This window comes from Acomys minous (assembly GCF_964271855.1).
Source record: "Acomys minous genome assembly, chromosome: 5".
Lineage (NCBI taxonomy): Eukaryota > Metazoa > Chordata > Mammalia > Rodentia > Muridae > Acomys > Acomys minous.
The window spans coordinates 2,684,283-2,710,746 of record NC_140494.1 but is presented as its reverse complement, the minus strand read 5'-3'; the positions used below and the strand labels follow the sequence as shown (position 1 = coordinate 2,710,746).

The 26,464-nt window shown below is 40.6% G+C and overlaps 1 protein-coding gene across 5 annotated transcripts in view; it reads left to right on the top strand.

Annotated features, from left to right (window-relative positions):
- Positions 1-26,464, top strand: part of DIP2C (disco interacting protein 2 homolog C) — a 377,861-nt gene that overhangs the window by 154,199 nt on the left and 197,198 nt on the right. Inside the window, exon 1 of one of the 5 annotated variants that reach the window (XM_084781750.1) lies at positions 23,518-23,653. The exons of the other annotated variants lie outside the window; for them this stretch is intronic. Coding sequence (XP_084637876.1) covers positions 23,533-23,653 — 121 coding nt within the window. The 5' untranslated portion in view covers positions 23,518-23,532. Of the gene's footprint in view, positions 1-23,517; positions 23,654-26,464 lie in introns of those variants that run through there. 5 annotated transcript variants of the gene reach the window in all.

Below are 26,464 nucleotides of genomic sequence, written 5' to 3'. Positions count from 1 at the left end.
GGGTATTAAAACATCAAGGGGGAGACATGCTGGGCTGGATTGGGCCAGTGCCAGGTGTGACTTCTGCTTGTCTTGCCTGTGGGCGGTACTCTTCCCAGCAATTGTATGTGTCACCACACATGAACTATTGCTAAGTAAAGAGGCTCACTTTCACCTCAAATCCAGTTTTTCTGATGGCTAATTATGTCCACAAGTTGACTACAAATATGGACAACCTTTATTTCCATCCTTTTTAGTAGATGGCTTGAGGCTCATACAGTAAACCACACAGCTAGCCTGGATCATGTGGTATGGCCCAGAGACATATTCACCAGGCAGAACATTCTAAAGATCTTCTTAGAAGACCGAAGAGAGTGTCAAACCTAGCCTTCTCGAACCAGGACCAGGTTTAATACTTTGCAGCACAGATTTTTATTTTAATTTCCTAAAAATCAATCAATCAATCAATCAAGCAAGCAAGCAAGCAAGCAAGCAAGCAATAAAACATCTCCTCAGTCTTGAGAAACAATAGCAAGTGTTAAAGGCTCTCATTGAAATGTTCTAACATTTTAATTCCAAGCACTGGCAATTCAAACTGCATAGTGCTTCTGTAGGAACAGACTGAAAGGCTATAAATTAGTCTATGAGTGGCTGTTTTTTGGTTTTTTGTTTGTTTTGTTTTGTTTTGCTTTTTGCTTTTTGCTTTTTGTGGCAGTAGACAGAAGTACTAAGACTATTGAGGCCTGAAAGATGGCTCAGCAGGTGAAGACCATAGTTTGGATCTTGAATACCTACGCACCAGGTAGCCGTGGCAGTCTTTCTGTAATCTTCATATTCTTCCTGTGGGAGATGGAGACAGGAATCTTGGATTAAGCTGGCCTAGTTCCTAGATCCGAGGGCTGACTAAGGAGGCCTAGATGCTGGCTTCTGACGGCCACACTTAATCTCACATAGTTGCATATGTGTGCATGCACACCACAGACGTGCAAAAATGTACCAAGACTACTGGATGGGGAGAGGACAGTCATCCACACCTGACTAGCTAGTGGACAAGAAGAACAGCTTTCTGCTTATTCCTGACATAAAACATAGCTCAAAATGGACCAAATGAGGGCAGAAGCGTTAGTTCAGTGATTAAGAATATTTGTTGCTTTTGCAGACAACCTGGGTTTGATTTCTAGCACCTACATGGTCGTTAACAGCCATTTATAGCAGCAGTCCCATGGAATCTGACACTGCTTGTGCTTCAGAAGGCAGCAGTACTCCTGTGGTAGACATGCATGTAGGGAAAATACCCATGCACATAAAATAAGAAGGAATTCAATGTATCTTTTTGTTTGTTTGTTTTGTTTTTGTTTTTTTGAGACAGAGTTTCTCTGTTATCTTGGTGTCCTAGACTCGCTTTGTAGACCAGGCTGGCCCCAAACTCACAGTGAGGCAAACTCACACTTGCCTCTGGCTCATAAGTGCTGGGATTAAAGGCGTGTGCCAGCTGTATTTACCTGTTTAAAGCCCTGTCTTTAAGTATGTGTGGTATTTTCAGTTATTTCTGGTCCAAGTATCAATGTTTTGGTGTGTTAGAGTGGAAGGCCAAGCTTAAAACACTCTTACATGATGTGTTAGCATTAGTATTGCTGTGATGAAACAGCCAAAGCAACCTAGGAAGGAAAGGGTGTATTCATCTTACACTTCTGTGTCACTGCTCATTATTGAAGAAAAGGAACTCAAACAGGGCAGGAAGCTGGAGGCAGCCTGGAGCTGTGACAGTGGCCATGGAGGGGTGTTGCCTACCAGCTTCCTCCTCATGGCTTGCTCAGCCAGCTTCTTTATAGAACCCAGGACAGCCTGCCCAGGGGAAGCCTCACTGTCAATGGGCTTGGCCCTCCCATATGAATCACTAAGAAAATGCCCTATAGGCCTACAAGCCAATCTTACTGAGGCATTTTCTCAGTTGAAGTGCCCTCCTCTCCAGTGACCTTAGCTTGTCTTAAGATGACATAAAACTAACCAGCACATATGAGAAAACATTTTCTTAAACATAATATCTAAAGAATGAAAAAAAGAAAAACAGATTAAACAGACAGTAAATTTAAAAAAAAAAAGGCAAAAACACTCTTGCTTTAAATGATACTGTCAATAAACTAGGACAACTCCAAGAACATAATATATTCTTTGCAAATTATACATATGATACAAGCCTCATGTTTGGGTTATAAAAACAACTTTCGTGACCAAAAAAAAAAAAAACTACTTTAAAGGTGAAGTGGCATTTTGTGATTTTGATCTGCATTCTAAGATGACAAATTATCATATGTGTGTGTGTGTGTGTGTGTGTGTGCATGCACGTATGTGCATGTGTGCGTGTGTGTTAGGCATCAGTATATTGTTAGAGGATATCCAAAATCCTTTGTCCATTTTTCTTAATACTTCCTGGTCTTGGAGCACTTCATACATTTACAGTGATTTTGGTCAGATCCACCCTCACTCCCCTTCCCACCCTTCTGAACCCTGAATCCCGCCATATGTCCCTCTCAACCTCACGCCAGCCCCTGTGTGTGAAGCCCATATGGACATGGGTGTGCAGCCATCCCCAGAGCATAGGCAGCCTTCCAGGGGCCATACTTGCAAAGGAAAGAGGACTCTTCTTCCTCTAGGCAACAGTCAGCTAACAGCAGCTTCTCAGCTATGGCTGGGATTTTAATTGGCTTGATACTGTGTGTGTCTTTGCCTGGTAACTGCAGCTGCTATGAATCCTTGAGTGCAATGACCAGAAGATGGTGGTTTCACAGTACTCCTCCCTGTTTTATGGCTCTTAACAATTTTTTTTTCCTTCTGTTTTGTTTTGTTTTGAGACAAGGTTTCTCTGTGTAGCCCTTGCTGCCCTGCAACTTGCTCTGCGGCTAGCCTCAGACTTGCAGAGATTCACTTGCCTCTGCCTCTTGAGTGCTGGGATTAAAGGTGAGCACCACCACAGCCCAGCTAACAATTCTTTTACAGTTTATTTTTATTATGTCTGTAATTGTAATAAAGATGTATCATTTTCACCCCGTCATCCCTCTAGGCCCTTCCAATAGCCTTCCTTCAGACCCCTCCCAAGTCACGTTCCCTCTTTCAAGTTGATAACCTTTTTCTTTGATCATTGCTACATACATCATATGTATGTATGCTTGTACAAACACACATATAAATAAATAAAACTTGCTGAGTCCAGTTTTGCTCTTTGTGTTACATAGTTTCAGGGTAATCACTCTGCTCTGAACAGTCAGCAAGGGAACTCATCCATGGGAGGGGCCAGTCCTTCTCCAACTGTCATTGGCTGTCCATCAATAATATCTAGAGTTTGGATACCCAGAAATGTCCCTTTTTCATGTTAACATGTCCATTGATACTGCAAGATCTTGTTTCTAGGAGAGACTGTTTCACGGCGGACTTCCTGATATTCTGGCTCTTAGAATTTCTCTGCCTCACTTTTCCAGATGTTTCCTGAGCCATTGATGCAGGAGTTGTGATCTGCTGGGGCTGGGTTTTCAAGCATATGTTGATCTCTACATTGTGTCCAGTTGTGGTTTCCTGTGATGGGCTTCTATGGTGACAGGTGGTAGTTATACTTATTTGGGAGTATAGGATAAAATTTAGAATGTGGTAAGGAATTGTGTTGGTCAAAGAAAGGGTTGTAGTAGGTGTTCCTCTATGGTTCTTATGGGGATTACTGTCAGCCTAACATGCTTTAACTTCTTAAGATATATATGTATATTTGATTCATTGAGGCTTTATCAACTTTGGTATTATTTGTCCCTTGTCCCTCCTCCTTCCTCTTCTGTATCGACTTACCTCCCTCCTTCCCATTTGGAACCTTGCCCCCACCATTCCATTTCCCCACTTCATATCACCTATGTCCTGCCATTCCCCTCCCAAGTATAGTCCCTTTATAATTTCATGTGGGTTTTTTGTTTGTTTGTCTGTTTGGTTAATCTTTGTTGTATACTCAAGTGAGGATTTGGAGCTAGGAACCACAGATGAGAGGAAATGTGGAGAGTCCTTTAAAAAAAAAAAAACTAAACTAAAATTAAATTAAATTGACTGCCCAACCCAGCTATATATACTGTGGCATATGAGTAGGGACTTGGCATTTCTACTTCAAATATTTGTTCAGCTCTATTTATAATAGCCAGGAAATAGAAGCTACCTAAATGTCCTCCAACAGATGAATGTATAGTGAAAATGTGGTACATATACATAATAGAATATTATTCAGTTGCAAAGAAAAAAAATTGCAGGTAAATGGATGGAAGTAGAAAAGATTATATTGAATGAGGTATCCCAGACCCACAAAGACAAAGCCTTGTGTTTCCTCTTATCTGCGGTTCTTAAGTCTTTCTGCCATTTTTCTCCCAAGATGTTTCTTGAGCGTTGGGGGAGGAGTTAATGTAAGTGTTACATTCAGTCGTTTATTCTCAGGATTTTGACTTATGAGTCTGCATTAACACTGCTCACTATGAAAAGAAAGTTGTTTAATGAAGGTTAAGAGCAACATAAATCTATGGATGTAAGCATAAATATTTAGAAAACAGTCTGATGATACAGCGTTTAATGCAATAGTAGATTACTCCTAGGTTGTGCTCAAATTTTAAGAACTTTTTCTTTCTGCTTCTCAGTGCTATGGATTGAACCTAATGCCTCACACATAGTAGGCAAAATGCTGTACTGCTGAGCTATATTACATTTCTACTTCTTTGTAGAATTTTTCCACTATATTTTTTATTTTTTAAATAATTTATTCAGGTTACATCCTAATTGTATCCCCTCACTTGTATCCTACCGTTTCCGCCCCCCCCCCCCTTCATCCTATTCCTCTCCCCTAGACCTGTGACAGAAGGGGACCTCCTCCCCCACCGTATGATCACAGCCTATCAGGTCTCATCTGGATAGCCTGCTTCCCCTTCCTCTGAGTGTCACCAGGCCTCCCCACCAAGGGGAAGTGGTCAAATAGGGGACACCAGAGTTCATCGTAAGCCATATGTTTGAGCATATTAGACAATAGCAAGCTGCACACACTATGTTACAGTTCATTTTATTAACCTGTCTCATAAAACAGTTATGTGTGTGGAAAACTGACTGAAGTTAGAGTTGGGCATCCTACAAAATCAAATTTCTCATACCCAGATGGTCTTTGTGTACTGTGGTAAGAGGTGCTATCCTGCTGCATTAGCCTCATCTCCATGGCAACCTATGTGTAGCACGTTTTGTCACTTGATGTTTTCCTGCAGAGCTTCTCACCTATCTCTCTGTGTGGGGGTGTGTATATTGTATATTCTCTATTCCCTCCATGGAAATAAATACTAGAACCTGTCCAATTATTCACATAGAAAGGTGAACAGACCCTAGGGAAGCAGCTGTATGGGCAGGAAACAGGAAACATGGCTCCAGAGACCTTTGCAAAGGAGAGAGATTTATTCATGACAGCTTGAGTGATATGCAGGAGCAAACCTTTTGACAGACTGGAGGTGTCCACAGTCTACAGGCCTCTGGTAGATCTGCATACACAGTTAGCCTCTGCTGAAGCTGCATCAGTGTAGTCATCAACATACTCACTTGGTGTTTATCAAGCATGATAAAAATAGCTTTTCTCCTTTGCTTGATAAAATATCTTGACTGAGCCAGGCGTGGTGGTGCACGCCTTTAATCCCAGCACTTGGGAGGCAGAGGCAGGTGGATCACTGTAAGTTCGAGGCCAGCCTGGTCTACAAAGTGAGTCCAGGACAGCCAAGACTACACACAGAGACCCTGTCTTGAAAAACAAAACAAAACAAACAAACAACCAAACCAAAATAAATAAATAAATAAACAAATAAATAAATAATAAAATCTCTGCTGACTAAGGCTAGTGGTTCAGGACTGATTTTCTGGAGCAATGATGCTTATATATGCAAGACATAAAACTTAGTCAAGGAGATAGTGAAGTGTTTGCCATCAAACCAGAACTCAAAATTAGGAACAATAAAAATAGGTGTGGTGGAATATACACCTACAGTCCCAGTGCTATGAAGGTGGGAATAGGTGGATCCTTTGGGCTCACTGACCACTCAGCCTAGTTTAATCAACAAGCCTCAGGCCAGTAAAATATGCTGTTTCAAGAAACAGATAGATAGCAACTGAAGAGCAACACCTGAGGTGGCCCTCTGAGTTCTGTGCACACTGGCTCCCACACACACACAGACCCTCAGCCGTAGAGTCCCTTTGCTAGGGTCAGAGTAAGAGCACCCTTCCCCACAATTAGTCATGGAAAGTTATTTGCCTTTGGAGCACTTTTGCTGCTATTTTATTAGAGAATTAAAATTATCTTTCTTTTGTTTCTGTTAGATTTGGGAATAGTTAATTAGTGATTTCTGAAATGCTATGGACCAAGTTGCCTTGTATCTTAGAAGTTGTATGTTTTGGGAGTTGTTAAGTAGAAGTACCAAGGAAATAACTTCCTCACATTGTACATCTGCATGAGGAGAGAGGGGTAGGGTATCTGTGGAGGGAGTGCTCTAGGCCCTGAGTTTTGTTAGAATTGTACAAATGTTCCTTAATTCAACCATGTGATAATATTTGTACAGGAGATGAAGTCTTTTGCCTCTTGTCCCATCGGTGGGAGGTGGCAGCTGTGGGATTTGAACACAGGTCAACTGTGGCTCTGGGGAGGTTCAGTAGCCTCTGGCCTGGACATGTGACTTGGGCACAGTATTGATCCTATGGAGAGGCATTAGAGGGTCTGGCCTAGGTGCAGCCTTGCCACACACTTGGCCTTTATGTGCTGATAGAGGGAAAGATCAACTTGGAGAACAGAGTTGTTGGGAAAAAGTGTTGGGCAAGGTGTGACAACACCCCAAGTGTTCCTGGGTCTAATAAGGCCTTTTATATCTTAGACCATTGTCAGGGAGGAGCTGACATATCAATATGGCCTGCATGAAACAATCCTGAGGTGGGGATAGCCCTCAAGTGAACTTCTAAGCAAGCTGTCCCCAAGCAAAAATGCTTGATCCAGGCACTATTATTCATATCATTTATTAAATCCATTGACCCCTGAAAGATTTTTTTTATTGTATTTTATAAACTGTAGTGGTGCTTACCTTTCATTGTTGAAGTAAATATATTTCAAAGCAAATGTACCTTATAGGCTTCAAGAAATTGGAGACAGGGTAGTGCCTGTAGATTGCTTATTTTTATTATTATTATTATTATTATTATTATTATTATTATTATTAGTGGTAAAATACAACAGGTATACAGTTAGGTGGCACTAGATATGTTATGTTATTTTGCAACCATCATCACTGTCATCTCTAAACATTTCTTTTTCCAAGACAGAAGCCAGGACCACAAACTCTGTCTTCTGCCTCGGCTGCTTGTAATCACCAGTGTTCACTCTGTAAGAGTATTGTGAAAGGGGGAAGACACAGGAGACTGTCTTTAGCTGAAGCATTTAAAGTTTTCTTTTCAGTTTGTCCCTGTGGTGTTCCACAGGACCCTAGGGCTTGCCTGATTGGGCAGCTTCCTTGATAAGGTTGAGGCACATTTCCTCAAACCAGTGTCTCAGGAAAGGAGAGGGCCAGAGTAATGTAAAGTTCCTGTGGGGTTTTTAGGTTTCCAGGAGACATAAGGGTAAATAGCTGAAAGAGTTGGCAAGTTTGTCAAATAAAGAATGGGCTTTGTGTTTCCATGCACATTGCTGATTTCAAACATCATGCATTGCGTTTATAACTGCCTGTTACCATAGACACGGGTGGTATTTGCTTGTTACTTGCTCCGTAACACTCTGTTTTGCGGTGGTGGTGGTTGTGCACACTCAGCTTCCCGGGGGTTCTTGCTTTCTGCTGAATGCCAGTCCTGGAGGAACAGTGTGGGGACCGTCAGACAAGGACCCCATTCAAAGGGCTCCTGACACCTTCGTTATTTACTTTTTTATTTATTTCTCTAAAATACTTGTTGTGGTGCTTAGTATGTAGTGTTTTTGTACTTGTTTTACAGTGTAACTAGCTTTGAAATAATTTGGTTTTGTACATTACAGATCTGCCTTATTCCATAACCTATTTTTAAAAAACTGATTTTTCAAGTATTATTTCACTAAACAAAAAAGAACCTCTCTTATAGGGTAATTGTAACTTTTGTAAGAATTTAGTTTTAGGGACTGGAACGTAGCTCAGTTGGTAGAATAAATTAATTTGTCTAGCATCAACTAAGCCTTAGATTCAGTCACAGTCACCACATGAAACCAGTATGGTTGTATAATCCAAACACTTGGAAGGTAGAGGCAAGAACATCAGAAGTTCAAGGCCAGCCTGGGTATTTGAGAGATTTTTCTTTTAAAAGGTTTTAAAAATGACTTATAGTCAAGTAAAAATTTAACGGCATATTTAAATAGGGAAATGGACAGGAAGAGCGGGCTACTTCAAACTTCTGGCCGTGAAGGACTTGGAAATAGAACACATGATTGACATCTATGTTTTGGTGAGGTGGTTAGCTGTGTTTTTGGTGCTGAGCTTCCTCATGCAGTCTAGGCTGGCCGTGCACTGCTGTGCAGCCTAGGGTGGTCTGTGAAGTCATTATCCTTTCTAACCCTCCCCCCAGTGCTAGGATTAAAGGTGTGTGTGTTTTTATGCTCCGTGGAACAGCGAATTCTTTATAAGTACTGTTTACATTTATTATTGTAAGTTTTAAAAAGCCTCTTTATTTTCAGGTTCAGGTGAAATTATTATCAAAATGATGAAATACAGCAATAATTAAATGGTTAATGTAGTTAATCTGTGAAGGTTTTATTCCATTTGATAAGAAATGCTATAAGATTTCAGTAGCTAGAAAGCAAAATGACACGAAAGATGATTCAGAGATAGTATAGCTCACTAACATGAAGGCTTTTTTGTCTTCCTAATAATCATTGTATTTCAGTGATACAGTTTTTGCACATAGTTAGCGGTTTTTATGGTATATATTTCCAAATCTTCATATTAATGTAGTATTGTGATAGTATTAATAGCTACTATTATCTTGTTAATTTAATTACATTTAAAAATCTATCCTTTCTGGATAATAGTAAAATCTGTAAGGTTGTTTGGTTAGAGACGGCACCTCCCATCTCCCCCAAATAAAAAAAGCAAAACAGAAATAAAACCATGAAGCACAGGAGGATGGCTATATTGACTTGGATTTGAGAGAGGAGGAAGATCTGATGATTCCAGCTTCAAGAGCCCTAAGTCATAGTCTTCCTATTGGCTCCTGTGTTTGGTTGATATAGAAGAGAATCCAGAGTTGTAGTCCTTATTTAATTATGAAAGTCTTCAGGAAACATTTTTCTTTCCCTAGAGGATACAGACCAGAAACAGAAAGAACATAGAAAGTGACAGTAAACTCAACCCTGAGAGAGACCTGCCATATCACATTGGAAACAGTCTCAGTTGTAGCCAGAGCAGCAGATTTATAAGGGTCTCTACTCAGTCTAGCCTCTGGTAGATAAAGCTTTCCTCAGCATTATCTCCAATGTTCTCTCACTTTGTCTTAGCTCAGGCAAAACAAGAAACCTGTTTGTAATGTCATCGACATTGTTTCCTAGGATGTCATGGCCCATTTGATAAACTGAGGGATGTGGAGTGCTTACAGCCAGGCAATCTAAATACTGCTTTTATTTTGTAGCTTCTATGTAAATTAGCTGGTTTTTTTTTTTTTTTGAAGGAATCATGTATGTATTGATTTGATTTGTTTGAAATGAAGTCTGATGTAGCTTGAAATGGCCTGGAACTAGCCATGAGGCTAAGAATGACCTTCCTGCCTTCACCCTGGAATACTAGGGTTACAGGAGTGTGTCTAGTTTATGATGGCTGGGATTGAATCCTTCCAGGGCCTTGGTAAAGTGAGCACTTTACCAATCAAGTTACAATCTAGCATGCATTAATTACGAGGCCTGGAAATAGATACCAGGGTGTCAGTTCTTACTTAATGAATGCATGCTAAAACCTGCTAAAAGGTCTTGGAGAAGAGCATGGGCACTTGCCAGTGTGGAGATTTTACCCTCCAAAAGCAGGAGATTATTCCCTTAGTGGAGCCCAGAGTACCCCAAAGAGACCTAGATGGTTCCAATTTTCCTACAACTTCCTTTAGATGCCTTTCCTGTGCAGTTAAAATGGGCAGGCAAGCCAAGTGGGCTTCTCCCTTCATTGCTTAATTGTGGATGAATGCTTCCAGCTCACCTTGTGGATGTTTAATGAAAACATGAGCTTAGTGTACTGTGTGCTAAGGATTATCTAAAATTGGCCTTTTGTGTGTGGGATGTTCATCTTTTATCACTACAAAATATGTAGTGTTGTGCATTATCATAGCATTTGTAATTCTTTCTGAGGAAAAAAAATGTGAAAAGTTAAAGATAAGCCAGTGGTTTTGAAGTCAAAATAGAGACCAGAAATCTGTGGTAACTTGAGGAAAAAAAAAAAAAAAAGGTTTAAGATCTTCACCTTCCCTGTTTGATTTCACACTTCCTCTTTCCTGTCCATGCAGAAGCTATTTTCTGGAAAGAAGATTTAATCAAAACTGAGTCATAGGCTTGACTTCCAAAAATACCATGTGGCTGTCTTTGAGCACTCTTTCCTCATGTCTTCTACCTCTCCAGTCACTAATCCTAAATCCCATGGCTGACTGTCTCAGCACCTCTCCTGAATCAAATCCTCCCAAAACTTGCCTCCTACTGCTGTTATTATTACTAGGAAATGGAATGGGCTGGGGAGTGGTGTTGCAGATGTAAGTATCTCACAGTGAATATAAACACAGAAGCTGGAGTTCTTGTAAGAAAAACAAGAGGGAGGCTAGAGACAGACAGCAAAGGGAATGTGTGAGATTGAATGATGCTGTTCTTTGGGGCCGTCAAGGAAAGCACACACCTTGACCTTGGACTTGTGATTTCAGATCTGAGAGAGAAGATATTTCTGTTGTGTAAACACCTAATCTATGATATTTGTGGCAGTGGTGCTGGGAAATGGGAATCTCTCTGAAAACATCCAAGACCCGAGTCATGACCTGGGACCATGAGGATGGGGGCAAAATGTTCCAACAGTGTCAGATGCTCAAATATTCTTACCTTTTGATGGAAGGCTTCTGAGATTAAGCCATTATAGCAAGTATGATATACAACATCAGATTTTTTTTATGTTGCAAACAGTTATTTCTTAAGCATATTTTCCTCCCATTCTCATTAAATACATGGTGTAGAAGGGTTGGATGTGAGAGTGTGGTGCAAACCACATAGCCTCTGATGTTCTATTAGGGCCCATCATAAGATTCATCTTAAAGTTTTAAAAAAGTGTGTGTGTGGGCAAAGGAGAATAGAAATAAAGAAGGTAGAGTGAAGCCAGCTGTGAATATTATGACATTAAATTCTTTCTGACTTGTGTCTTGTCACTGTAGTATGGAAAGGATGCATTGGTAGTTTTAGTTAAAATGTGTGAGGAGAAAACAACAACAACAACAACAGCGGATTTGCAAGGAAGCTCTTAAACTAACCACCACACAGTGCCAAAACCAAGAGTTGGCCTCATTAAGGGATTCTAAATGCAGGTAATTTCAGCATTTGATAAGTTAATGTCCTCAAAGAATTAAGGTCTAATGACCAGCTAGAAATTTGAGTTTGGAATGAGCTCCTGTATTAAAGATATAGAAGTCGACTGTCTTTAATATCTCTGGTCTTTTTGGCTCCTGTCTCTTACTGGCTTTCTGTATCTCTATCTTCTATCTGGTCTTAATCTAGGAGGGATGACTGTTTAGTAAAAACTCCCATCTCACACTGTAACCTATTTTGGTATCCTCAAACTCTTTACTTCTCCTGTCTCAGCCTCCTTAGGGCTGTGATTAAATCATACTCGTTGGCAGCCATGAATTTTTTCTTCTTGCAGCACATAAACATATTAATATAATTTATTGAGGGACAGAGTCAATTCTGATCCTTCCTTACATGTGGACATTAAAATGATAGAATCAAGACTTAGAAATATCTATAAGCTGGAAGATTGGATGGAGATCTCTGACATGATAGTCACATCATTGAATTCAGTCATGTTTAATTCAAGAGGAAATCCAGTTGTAGGCTTTGCTTAGATAATGTCATCTCTTTTCTTGCCAGTGAGAAGATTCTGTTCTGGGTTCCCTTGGTAGAAAAGAAATTTCCAGGTGTGTAGGGGTGTGTGTGTGTGTGTGTGTGTGTGTGTGTGTGTGTGTTTCCTGCTAGAACTATTTCTAGAAGTTATTGTGAATTTATATAGTATGAGAGTGCATCTGTATAACAGAGAATGATGGATGATTTAAAGCCCTGAAAACTAGTTTCCATAAGAAATGGAAATCTCAGCTCACTGAGGATATTTGAGCTGGAGGTCCATGGGTCTCCTCAGAGGATGAGATGGAACAAATGGATGGAAGTGTTGGAGGTTGGTCTGATGTATTTTGATGCTAATTACTGCTTGCTATCTCTGTGGCCCACCAGACCCTTGCTAAGAGCCTAACCTGTTTGACCAATAAAAGGCCATCACCCCTGGGCAGGACAAATGGGATAAGTGTGGCTAAGGTTCCAGGGCTCCAGGGGAGAGAGAGAATCTTGGGAAGAAGAGAGACCAGAGGAGAGGAGAAGAAGGTCACACGCAACGGGTTAGGTGGAAGAGAAGCACATGGCTGGCGAAGATGGAGATTTGGCCCAGATAAAGAACATTAGCAAGTATTTGGGATTATGGATGGGAGGTAGCTTGATAGAAATTATTAGAAGCAGATGGCATGGGATTGGGGCAGCGATTCCATACCTGCCCCACTATGGGGAGTAGTTTAAGGGATTAATATCTGCCCTGCCTCAGGTTAACTAAGGCTATTTTAAAATATAACAGGTGTCTTTGTCTTGATTGAATGCTAGCGGGTTAGAAAATACTGTTGTAATAATAATTATAGGCCTAATAATAAACATTATCAGGCCATGCTGGTAATCTAACTGCAACATGGAAGCTGCCAGGAGGAAGGACTTAATACTTCTTGAGATTTACATCTATCCATTCACCAGAAATCAGGCTCCTGGTGGAGATGCATTTTACTGGAATGGCTCAGAGAAAGCAGTGCTTTGCAGAAGATTGCTGTAAAGGCTTCTCCTGGTCTTAAGTATTGAAGCATATAGATCAGCAGTTCTCAGCCTGTGGATTGTGGCCCATTTGGTGGTTATATATCAGATAGCCTGCGTATTAGAGATTTACATTATTATTAATAACAGCAAAATTACTGTTATCAAGCAGCACAGAAATAATTTCATGGTTGGGTCATGAGGAGCTATATAAAAGGGTTGCAGCACTAGGAAAGTTGAGAACTACTGATCTAGGTAGAGAAGACTTGGTGTCTCTAAGAGTGTCATGTAGTACTTAGAGTAGTAGACCTTCACATTCTAGACCAGGTCTTCAGCTAGACTCCATGAAGTCTGTGGGTACCAGTATACACCTAAAGTCAGTTACAGTCTTCATGGAGTTAGCTGGGATCTTGTATGCATTGGCCTCTTCCTCCCAACATTCGTGTGCAGCTCATTGCTTTCCCAGGAGAAAACTTTGGAACCTGTTCTTAAGCACTCCTTGAGTCCCATATACATAGTGGCCTGGCTACAGATGGCCAGTATTTTGCTGGCTTTCTGATTTTCTCCTAACCATATGGCCCACAAAGAATTTCTCACATCTCATTGTCAAAGTCGTTTGGTCTTTAGACACAGCCTCTGCTTTCCTCTCTTGTGCCTCTATTGTGTCAGAGTAGGTTCCAAGGAGCAACAGATGGGATGGAGGCTCCTGAAACTTATGGCAGTTGCTTTTTACCTTCATAATGTCTGATTGCTTTATTTGTATTAGTAGCATTTGAGTTTACCTTCTTATTGCTTTTGGTTCAACCACACTTTAAAGCTGACATCAATACTCTGTTTACCCACCCCTCTAGCACACTGGTCAGCCTCACATAAACTTAGATGTTTTCCCTTTTTATTTTTCGTTTTGGCCTTAAGTTCTGATAAGAACAGCTGTTGTGAATTAGGCACTCGTCTGTAAGTAAAGCGGGAGTTGTAATTAGTGACGATTCTTCATCCCTGGGCATCTGAAAAGCTAGTTTGAATCAAGCCCATAGCAAATACACAGGAACTAAGGTTTTCTTTATTGTTTGGTATCTGTTTAACACCTTTTAGTATTTTCATCACATGTCATATGGAATCATCCAAGGAGACGTGGGACTATGGAATAAAATACCATATGCACTAGGAAGTCAAGGTATATTTGGGCTGCTGTTTAGCTAAGCAGAAGTATTCAGACTCAACTGGAAATGGCCATGTGACTTTGAAGAGCTGGAGAGTTTGTTAGCCAAATTTGGATAGGGCTATATTGTGTAACTGACATCAGTAGAGATTAAATAACTTGGGGGGTGGGAGTGGGTCAGGGAGAGAAGCAAGGGGGTAATAAGAAAACAAATGCGTGCTAGATATGAAGCTGTATGTTAGCAATTTGTTATCTGAGAAATGTACTAAGCCTTTTCCTGCATACCAATTTCAAGCCATTGCAATGAAAATATTAAAAGATACAACTTTTGAGGTTGAGTTACCCTGGATTATGTGCTCCTTAACAGGAGTCTGTTTTCTTTTTCTTTTTAAATATTTTATTAATTTATTCATATTATATCTCAATTGTTAGCCCATCCCTTATATTCTCCAATTTCTCCTTCCCTCCTGCTTTCCCCCTACTCCTTTCCCCTATGTCTGTGACTGAGGGGAACCTCCTCCCTCTTTATATGCTCATAGGGTGTCAAGTCTCTTCTTGGTAGCCTGCTATCCTTCCTCTGAGTGACACCAGGCCTCCCCATCAAGGGGACGTGGTCAAAATGGGGCACCAGAGTTCGCACCCCACTCTCCACTCAACTGTGGAGAATGGCCTGTCCCTTAGCTAGATCTGTATAGGGGTTCAAAGTTTACTGCCCATATTGTCCTTGGCTGGTGCCATAGTTTGAGCAGGACCCCTGGACCCAGATCCGCACGTCATAATGTTCTTCTTGTAGGTTTCTAGGACTCTCTGGATCCTTCTATTTCCCCATTCTCCCATGCTTCTCTCACCTAGAGTCCCAATAGGATGTCCTCCTATATACAGCAAGCCAAAAGCCAACATCCAATTAAATGGAGAGATACTCAAGGAAATCTCTCTAAAATCGGGGACCAGACGAGGCTGCCCACTTTCTCCATATCTCTTCAATATAGTTCTTGAAGATCTAGCCAGAGCAATAAGACATCAAAAGGAGATCAAGGGGGTACAAATGAGAAAGGAAGAAGTCAAATTATCCCTATTTGCAGATGATATGATAGTGTATATAAGTGACCCCCAAAATTCCACCAGAGAACTCCTGCAGCTGTTTGCCTTTTCAACCTTGTTGCTGATCTTCTTCACTCTTCTCCCCTATCATCCCATTTTTTGGACCTTTGTTATCAGCTGCTGTATACAGAGGTGTCAGTAAAATCGGCTGTTTTGAGAAATATCTTTCATGTCTTTCAAGAATCGAAACAAAGCAGAAAACAAGCAGGAAGCGCATGAACAATGAGTAGATACCCTGAGAACTTGCTCAGTTTTCTCCTTTCTCCTGTGTGCTCCATGATGATTTCCTTCTCTGTAAGGTAGAATTAAAAGTAAAATGGAAGTTTTAGCCAAGAAGTGTTACATGTATTTATACAGATACTTCGTACATGCTCTTAAGATGGTGGGTCTGTTGCATAGGGGAAGAATGGAGGTGCAAGGCCTAGAAGGAATTCCAGCCCTGCAGCCCACTCCTTTTAGGATGCTGAGATACAAAGTGAATGTGTAGGGGGAAAAAAGAAAGTATAACATATTTCAAAATTTTCTTGTAAAATTCTTTCCCAAAGAAATTTCCAAATTTGATACACCCAAATTAGAAAGTATGATGAAGCTTATAAAAGTAGTGATAGAGATGAAAGGTGAAGAGATTTCTGAGCTGAGTATGGCAGTGCTTCCTGTAGTCTAAACTACTCTGGATTGTGTGTCAGAGGATGATATAACATCAGGAATTGTGGCAAAACCTGGCCAACAAAGTGGGACCTGATTCTGACCAATCACCAGTATTTATATGTATAGCAAGGCAACAAGCTGAGAATCCTAGAAAGAGGTCAAGTCTGGCTCCCCTAAAGCCAAGTCTCTTTGGAAGGCAAGATAAACCATATACAAGATAATCAGCCATCCTTAGCATAACTCAGAGGCCATTGTGAGCTGACCTGTGAACTGGGTTTAGGTTAAAAAAGGTGGAAAACAATGCAGGCCTCACAGGATCAAAGGGCTGCCCTGTTGGGTATCCTCATGTCATGGTGGATTATACTGACAGTGTACCCTAAACCCACTGACTTGAATGCACCCATTTTAATCCTTGCTCTCTGTGACCTTCTTCGTCATTTCACCTTCTAGGTATCAGAAGTGTATGGTTTTAAAAGAGATATTTGTATGAAGTTACTTGTTTCATACCATCCAGCTGGACAGTGTTAGAACTGGGTCTCTGAGCCCTTCCCTTGACACAGTGTTACTTGAGGTGCTTGACTGAGTCACACCGCAGAGCATTGCACTGACTTCCCCAGGGGATAGTACTCTTACAGGGTTGGGAAGTAAGGAGCCAAGAGCTGCTTGAGAATGAAAGCTTCAGGGTTTAGATATTGACATGAACTGAAATGCCTTTGGAAAATTACTCATGTAGGAATAATTAAAGCCATGTTGTTGGATTCTTGACATGATAGAGCATAGTCTCATTTGACATGTGTTATGTAAGGCAGTCGAGATAGAATGCAGGGTTATTTCTAAAAATGTTGAAAACTTTTTTAAAATCAGTTTTTATATTAAATGTTATAGTTTCTAGTTTGGTGGTTAGAGCTAGAGAGATGATTGAAAAAAAATTATGGTTATGATATCCTATCTGTCCAATATTGATTCTAGGCTGTAGGCAGTTTCTGTTTATATGAAAAGGGAATGTATTCATGTTCACAGTGGTATTAGTTAAACCACCTGGTCTTTTTTTTTTTTGCATTTGGAATATAGACACATGTGCACAGCTCCATGCTAAGTAGACTTTTTACTTACATAACTTGTTTTATAAAACAAAATAACTTTATTAGCGTAAAAACACTTGTAGGACATCTCCTTACTGCCCATCAGTGATCTTACAATTGAGGTCAGTTGATGCTGATGACTAGTGCTCTTACTCCCTCTTGAAGCAGAGAACTGTTTGTGATGTCCATTCCACTGTGTTTCTGCTTTTGGTGCTACATATTCTTCTACATCTTCCTGCTCTTGATTCTAGTCCCAGTTAATTCTATTTCAGGTAAATTCTCTTTTGAAGACTTAAGAATTTCTGCATTCACTTGTCCTTTCATTCTATTTGTAAGTTCAGTGCACACAAGAAAAAGGAGTAGGAGCTGATCAGAGTGGTGCGGGCAGTTAGGGAGGATCTCTGTATCAGGTGCTGCAGGGAGTGAGGTGGTGTGTGGGAGTGCTCACTCTGACTCCTGTGACCTCCATCAGAGCTCCTGGCGGCAGCATCTGGAGATGCAGATTCTTAGACGTGGACCCTGAAGGGTAGGAGTCTGCCCCACTGTGATAATTCAGAATCTAGACAAGTGACTTAAACCTCTGTGTCTCTCTCCTCTGAGAACTTAATGTCCAACATAGTGAAGATTAAATGATGTAGCTAGGTTGGTGCACCATTGCTGCACAGCATGGCCACAAAGCAAGGTTGCTGAAACCCTTGTCTAAAGTGAGCAGCAAGATGCTCAATGTGAGTTACTGCTGACGTCCTATGGAAGCAGTCAGGGCATTCCAGACTGCCCTTGTCTCCTTTGCTCTCACACGTGGGAGACTATTCCTAGAATAGGTTCATTCACTGTAGGGGGATATGTAGATTCTACCTATTTTGTTCTTTTTTCTTTTCTTTCTTTTTGGTTTTTGGAGACAGGTTTTCTCTGTGTAACCTTGGCTGTCCTAGACTCACTTTGTAGACCAGGTTGGCCTTGAACTCATAGTGATCCACCTGCCCCTGCCTCCCGAGTGCTAGGATTAAAGGTGTGTGCCACCACCATGCCCAGCTCTACAAGTGTATTTTCATTCATAGGTAAGATGAATCTGATCCGGTAGGCCTGAGGTATTTCTTCTGTCTTTTATAATACTTTCCATCAAAATGTAATTCTGGATTCAGGAATGGTGGTTCAGGCCTGTCATCTCAGCATGTAGCAGCTTGGGGACATCTCATCAGGTCTGCAATGTAGTAACCTAGTATGTGACTATTTGTGACATTCTCAGTAGAAGTGCATAGGAACAGTGAACAGATCAGTGGGTTTGTGGACTACTGAGGCAGAGGATTGAATAGGTGGAACACAGAATATTATCATGACAGTGAAACTATTCTGTTATGATGCTATGATGTACTTAAGATTGTGTATTTGCCCAAACCAGTGGAGTGCTGTATTTGTTTTCCATTGCTCTGATAAAATGCTGAGGGAATCAACTTAAATGAGAAAATTCCTTGCTGCATATGTTCAGTCCGTGGCCAGTTGTCTTGTTTGGTTTAAGGTCTAGACTACAGCAGATGTGTCTGTCATGGGGGAAGCCACGCATTTCACCAAGAAACCAGCAAGAATAAAGAGGGTTTCTGATTCCTTGTGTGAATTTCTTGGGAATATGTGAGTCAAATGTTTCTTCATCTCTCATAGAACACTGAACACAGATCAAAGAAATGGTATCACCCCAGTCTGCCTTAGTAAAGTAGTTTCCTAGGATTGTTTTCAGGAGCATAGATGACTCAAAGGCACCTGCATCCCCGAAAGCCCACTACAGCGTTAGGGACAACTTGGTAAAAGCTGGGTCCTGGTGCTGCTGAAAGGCTGTGGAAAGCTTGGCTGTAAGACTGGTGGGAAGAGTCTCCTCTCCTGAGCCATTGTCAGTAGTTACACACTTTGGGGGAGGAGCCTTTTGAATCTTTTAACTTTCAGGAACTTTTTGAGCTTTATAAATTTCATCAACTTCTTGAATCAAATGGGCCTCCTTCCTCCTCTAGGAGAGCTGTTTAAATTGGAATAAATAGCTATACAACAATCCTGATATAAACCACAGGAATGGGATGATATGCTTATCAGTGTAGATGAATTACTTGTACAAATGCATCAGTCTCGCGTGGGCCATTGATGGTGGGGAAATTGCTGTATAGGTACAACATGGATATGGGCAACCTGTGTACTTTGAAGTAAATTTTGCTATCTGTTTAAAACTACCTTAAAACTAAAATATATTTAGAATGAAAAGTGTAACCATAGTGCCAGCCAGGTAAAATCTGTGTGGATGTGGCCAGTATATGCAGGATTCTCTGTTGATGTGCAGGCATCTAAATTATTCATAATTTGAACCTGACCTGTAACTAATTGAGAGTTAGTCACAGTATCAGTTTGCTTCAGGGTTGTCCAGACTAAGATGCTGTCCTTGTGGCCTCTTGTCTTACAGCTCATCTGACTTCCATTGTCATAGTGCCAGCTACAGCAGAACTATACTAAGAACAAGGGTAGGTAAGGAAGACTCGAAGCTAGAATTCCTAGCTTTCCTTGTGTCAAGGGTAAATTGGTGTCCAGTTTTATTATTTTTAGCAGATGAGCCAGTCTTTGGCTCCACTAGTTTTTGCCACAGCAATAATTGCTGCAGACCATTTCGACCTGGCCAGCTGGGAGGCTTGCTTTCAGGGTGTCTGAGAAACAAAATGCTCTTTGTATGTTCTCCTGTTCAACAAGTGTTTACGTAGAGGGTGGCTGGTCTCTAGTCCAGCATCATGGGTACACCGACCAGGTTGGTCTTTTAATTCAATACCATTCTATCCTGCTTTGAGTCATGGTTGTGGTTTTGAAAACTGTATGTGACTATTCACTTCTCCCAGTTATAAGAGATTATTTGGATTGAAATATTTGAAAGTGCTGAAGTTTAAGCATTCATGGATAAATTTGCACATTTCACTTTTTGGAAATTCTTAAAACTTCATTGCTTATGCTAAACCCTTCTAGGTTTTATAACCATTGATAGTGTTTTACAACCATTTATTAATAGTTAGCAGGAAGTTTAAATTTGATTGTCTAAATTCACTGAATTTAAAATGTCACATGTGCTCATAATTGAATGTTACTAGTACACGCCTTACGGATGGTTATCAATTACATTATCCCACACATAAACTTCATTCACATGATTTTTGTGTACATATGTGCCAATATTAGAAAAATAGAATGGTTTTTAGTTTTCCTGTCACTTGAACTCTGAATCCCCCTTTCAATTTGACTTGTGATGATTTTGCTAGTGCTTTTCAGCAGTAAGTTTCTGCGTGCTGTTCAGTGCTGTCCGCCCCAGTGTTGATGTGAGCTGGTGTGCATTTGCTTGATTCAGGTCCTGTGTGTCAGCTGTTGCTGCTCTGTCTCATTTTCTTTTGTGCAGCCTTCATTCAGAAATGGTGGGCTCACTGAAATATCAGATAGCTGTGGAAATTCACTGCATAACCATTCCTTTTAGTATAATTTACTAATGTAACTTCACCTTGTGAGGGCACTCAGCATGACCTTTGTTATGTGTATGTTTTTGCTACAGGGAAAACCATCTCTTTCCCCCTGAATTGAGTTTAACATTTTCTTTCCATGTGTAGCATTTCAAGTCTAAAGCAAGGTTTTGGGGGCATTGAAAGTTATGTTGTCAACTTTCAGGTGGTTCCAGGTTTCTGGGAAAGAGTAGTCATGAAGTCCTTCTATGAGGGTAATGTAGTGATTCCAATACTGTGAGTGAACAGCAGCCCCGTAAGTTCAGATACTGAGCTTACTCTCCAGTTAGTGGTGACTTTTGGGGAGTTTTAAATGTGGCTTTGCCGGAGGAAGTGGGTCACTGGAGGCAGGATTTGAGAGTTTAAAGCCTTGCGCCACACTTCCAGTTTGCTCTCTGTCCACTGTGCTGTGATTGAGGATATGGATTCTTAGCTTTCTTCTCTGGCCACCATGCCTTCCCACCGTGCCTACATGATGCCATGCTTCCTTGCCACAATCGACTCCCTCTGAAACCGTAAGCCAAACTAACTTTTGTGATCATGGTGTTGTCGCTCAGCAACAGAAAAGTAACTAACACAGAGTTTGGGGCCCCTACCCTCATGACCTATCCCTCTTAAAGCCCCTACTTCCTGATACCATGGAAGGTTAACAGTTCAAAGCTTGGCTTCTGTGCAGATGCAGACTTTGAGAACATGGCTGGCACCCTGTTTGTATGTTCACGTAACACGGGCTGTACATCTCACATGTCCTCTTCAGGACTACATTGGGTTTCATCAAGTGGAAAGCAGTGCTGTTAATGGTGGCTATTAGTCACCCTGGCCAGCTCTGCTTGTTATGGTAAATATTGTAAAGATGGAGGGTCAGTAGCAAGAGCCTGCTTAGCAGCTGGGCGATAGCAGAGATCAGACTTCTAAGGGAAGCCAGTGAGGGGTGGTGTGAACAGCTGGTGGCTGCTGACGGCCCTACCCTGTTTTTGCACTGACCATCATGTGGGAGCCAGTGTGTCTCAGGAATTGAGTAAACCTGTGTTGGTTTACTTAAAAAGTTACAGCATCTTGATAAAAAGGTGTCAGAAAAATGAAAAGTGTAGAAAGGAAAGAGAGGGTAGGGTGGCTCACTTTATGTTGCTCAGACCCAGCTGTTTCCCAGGTCTGTTTTCATGCATGTGAAGGGCTCAGTCCTGCTCACCTGCCAATGATTTGAGGACTTTTTTTTTTTTTTTACATGAAGCACGCTAGTAATACATTAGGAATAAATAGCTTTTCAATTAGGAATAAATAGCTTTTCAATTAGGAGTAAGGTATATTTATTGAGTCATTGTCTGACTCTCATGTGGGATCTAGAGTCTTGATAAAAAATTGGTGTTTAGATTTTTCTTTTTGCCTTCTCTTAAGACTTTTTTAAAGCCACAAATAAGAACATACAAAGGCTGAAACATTAGCAGCAGGAGGTCTAGAAGCAGTGTGTACTTCCTGGGGACTCTTGAAAGGCTCTGCAGGGATTTGGGCTGCCATGGTGCCTCTTCTTTGATAATTTTCCTTGGTTCTCAGACTGAAAGCCACTGGTCAGCCATTGCCACCTACCTGACAGATAGCAGAGTGAGGCCTGAGCACAGAACATAACTGGTCCAAACCTACACAGAAATGGACACAGTCCAGATGCCAGTTTCTCCTGTCTAACATAGTTCTGGATTGTCATTAGACCGCATGCTGTTCATCCATTTCCAAGGACCCTGACCTGTCAGGGAGTTGTTAAACATGGAAGGCTCGAACCAACCATCTCGAATTGCCATCTCTGTCCCTCCTGCCTGGGTAGTGGAGAACAAACCCACCCTCATAGTCATGCAATGCTTCACACTATCATCCCTGGTACAGAGAAGCCAGATGACATACCAGGCACTAGATCTTCAGTTCTTGTCAGAGCTTTCAGAATAAACTACTCAGTTTGTTTTTGTGCTTGGAAATGGAAGGCATTGGGCTTGGCTAGGTGGTCTCTGAGAGGCCTGCCCTGCCCCCAGATTGAGCAGTCTACTTTGGCACAGGTTCTTAATGGTAAAGGGCTTCAACTCACTCATGGACTTTAATTCTGTGTTTAGTTTTTAACGGGTGATGACTGCTTACCACAGTGTGTGAAGGCAGTGAGATTTCATTGTGAAACTATTGCAGGCTGATTCCTGGGAGGCTTCTTGAGTTATTTAAGACCTAAGTTTTTATGCGTAGATAACTTAGACATCTTTTAAAGCTGCTATCACACACCAGAAGTCAGCCTATATTTGAAAAATTACTTTTGAAGTACCTAGGAGAGGAATATTCTTCTGCTGAGAAAATAATAACCACACATTAAAAATGCCAAACAAAAAATGGTGCCAAATGTTAACACCTCTGTTTTGCATTCTTAATCCTTTTATGGTTATTTTGGCATTAAATTTTTAAAAGATTTTGTGACAGTTTTGATTATGAACAAATTACCATTAGAATGCAGCCACATTCATGGCACTTTAAAGAACTAATTGGATTATATTATTTGTTAAATCTTCCTGAGGCATTTTGCATAGTTACCTAATTAATGTTTATTGCTTTGCCAGAAATCAACTCTTTTTTTAAAATTCAGAAACCAGAAATGAAACATTCCCTTTCATTAAATGTTCTTTTCTTATGTGCCTCTTAAATTTTGAGCCTGATAACATGATCAATTTGTGTCTTTTGGGATAATTCTTCCTTAATAGTGATCAGGCTAAATGATCATATGTAGCAACTGGTTTTCTTGTAAGTTAGTATTTGGGTACCTGTTTGGTGGGAACACTTGAGACCCTGATGTAGAAAAACAGAACAAGGCCTGGAGAGGTGGCTCAGCAGTTATGAACATTGTCTGCTCTTCCAGGGTCCTGAGCCGTTCCCAGCCACCACATTGTGGATCACAACCATCTATAGTGTGATCTGATGCCCTCCTCTGGCCTGAAAATATATATGCAAGCAGAGCTCTGTATACATAATAATAAAGAAATAAATCTTAAAAAACAAACAAACAAAAAAGGAATCTCAGCACTGCCAAGCACAAAAGGTAAGAGTTAGCAACAAAATGAGGGGTGGGTCAGAGAGCCACAGAAGGGAAGTGATCCTGCTTCCCAAGGTCCTGGGGAGTGAGGCGCAGCCATGGTGGGCTGTTAGATGGTCTGAAAGTGATAGCCTCTGAATTCTAGGACACTGATAGATATTAACAAAAACGATTCTATAGGGCTACTGTAAAGACTGACAGGAGGATCAGAACTATCTGACACGTCTTCTTCTGATTAGGATGTTTAAATGCAGTGGAAGGTATTGAAGTAACTTATGGGCATTGTTAGGTGTCTGTGGCAGGGACCAAACATGAGCCCCCAAGAGCAAATAAGATAGACAGAACCACCTGTCCACTGTAGTGTTCTAACATTCTTGTTACATGTGCCTTAAGTATGGCATAAGCGTTGTTGGGTGACACTGGCTCATTTGTTCTATTTTCTGATTGTTAGGACACGTTAAGGTTTCTCTACAGCTCACACTTGACTTTCTGAATTGCTGGGCATGTACACTTTTCAAACTCTTACTTTTCTGCTGGGGGAAGGGTTTACTTTGCATTGCTTAGCTATAAGGTCTAGAGCTATCTAGGTGAGAATTCCTATTAACTATCAATGTTTTACAGATGCATGTTTGTATAAATTTCATTTTTCTTGGAAGTCCTAGCTAACTAATTTTATTTAAATAGTTTTGTTTAAAAAATATCATGCAAGCCAGGCATGGTAGCTCATGCCTTTAATCCCAGCACTCGGGAGGCAGAAGCAGGCGGGTTGCTGTGAGTTCGAGGCCAGCCTGGTCTACAAAGTGAGTCTAGGGCAGCCAAGGCTACACAGAGAAACCTTATCTCGAAAAACCAAAAAATATCATGGAAATGAATCTACCAGTTAGAATCATGAATTAATACTTTGTTTTTGTATATTTTCTAGGAGGAATACTGTAAATTACATGATTGGTGAAGCTTGGTGATGGTAGTCATTTATGTGTTTTGTTTTTTTAGATTTATTTATTTAGTATTATGTATACAGAGCTCTACCTGCCTATATATCTGCAGGCCAGAGGAGGGTATCAGATCACACTATAGATGTTTGTGAGCTACCATGTGGTTGCTGGGAATTGAACTCATGACCTCTAGAAGAACAGTCAGTGCTCTTAACCATCTCTCCAGCTCCCCATTTATGTGTTTTTAGGTGTGTGTGTGTGTGTGTGTGTGTGTGTGTGTGTGTGTGTGTGTGTAGTTTAGCCATTTTCACTGTCAAGATGTATGAACAGAATCCAAGATTCAAGGGATATAAATATTGCTTTTTTGTTAGAACAGTTTTCTGAGTTTAGGTTCATGAAATAGAGACTTACATCTCCAGGGAGCAAATGTACAACAAATGAGTCTTCCCAGAACTCATCTTTTAAGGTGAGGTAGTACTGAGTGAGAGCTTCAGTTTAGTTAGTAGTACATTCTGAGCTTTCAATTTACGAATTTTATTTCTTGTTATATGCTGTTAATTTGTTAAGTACCTATTTTCCTGTCATTAATTCCTTAATGTTTTTCTTTTATCAAAATCTAATCACAAATTCTAAAATTAATGTGTAACAAGATATTAAGGTACATGGTTCCTTGATGACAGTCAGCCAATTTGCATAAAGACTGGATACCTGTGCTTTAAGACCTAGAGTTGCATCTTAGATGTTGATAATTTCACAATGTATCTTGTCAGTAGTAGGTCTGTGTCTGTAGAAATACAAGTCTTGAGGTGCTGCTGTGGTGTATGTATAAGTACTGATAATTGCTGAGTGTTTCCTTCTGTCTTCCCATCTTATAAACACTCACACATGGATACAGTGGTTCATACTTGTCACTCCAGAATTTTATAAATGCTATGCCAGGAGGATTACCTTGAATCTGAGTCCAGCCAGGTATATAGTGAGTATTAGGCCAACCAGACTTTCAGAGTAAGACCATGTCCGTAAAAGGCCAATGAAGGTGGTGACTTGCAAAGTATTAATTACTATAAAAGAGTTTAAATATTCATTTCACTCTTAGAAATCAATTTCAGACTTTTTAGCTTTTACATTTAACTTGATTTAATAAGATAACAGTAACACTACAACAAAACAGAAAAACAAAAGAAAGCACAGGTAATTATTGATTACATTTTAAAACTTTCATCAGAAGGCAAACTTTTACATATAGAAAATGTGAAAAAGCTCAGTAAGTATATTTGGTCTGTGAGTTATCCTAATGTACTCAGCGTAATAGGGATTGCATTTTGACTGCAGGATCTAAAGCTAGAAATACTGTCCAGGATGCCCTCTGTCAAGTCACTAAGATAAGGGATACCTGCAGGGACACAAATGTAAAGATAATGAAGATAGTTGCCTTACTTTGTTGTGGCAGAGAGGTTAAAGCTGGGTCTAATTTGTTTTTACAGTTTTAAGATGTTAAGGCTGCAGATATAGCTTAGTTAGTAGATGGCTTGCCTTGTAAGTTTTATTCTCTGGATTTGATCCTAGTGAATATTATATAATTTCCTACATCTTTATCATGTCTAAAACCAATTAGATTTATTTCATGTATGTGTGTTTCTCCATGTATGGTACACATAGTATGTGCCTGGCTGGTGCCTTGGGAGATCAGAAGACTGTACTAGGACCCCTGGGAACTGAAATTATGCGTAGTTGTGAGCCACCAAGTAGGTGTTGGCAATCAAACCTATGTACTCTGCTAGAGTAACCAGTGCCCAAACCTCTGAGCAATGCGTGTTTCCAGGCCATTACAGTTACTAATGTTTAAAGCAATTGTATGACAGCACCTCTGTTTCCGTTTCCA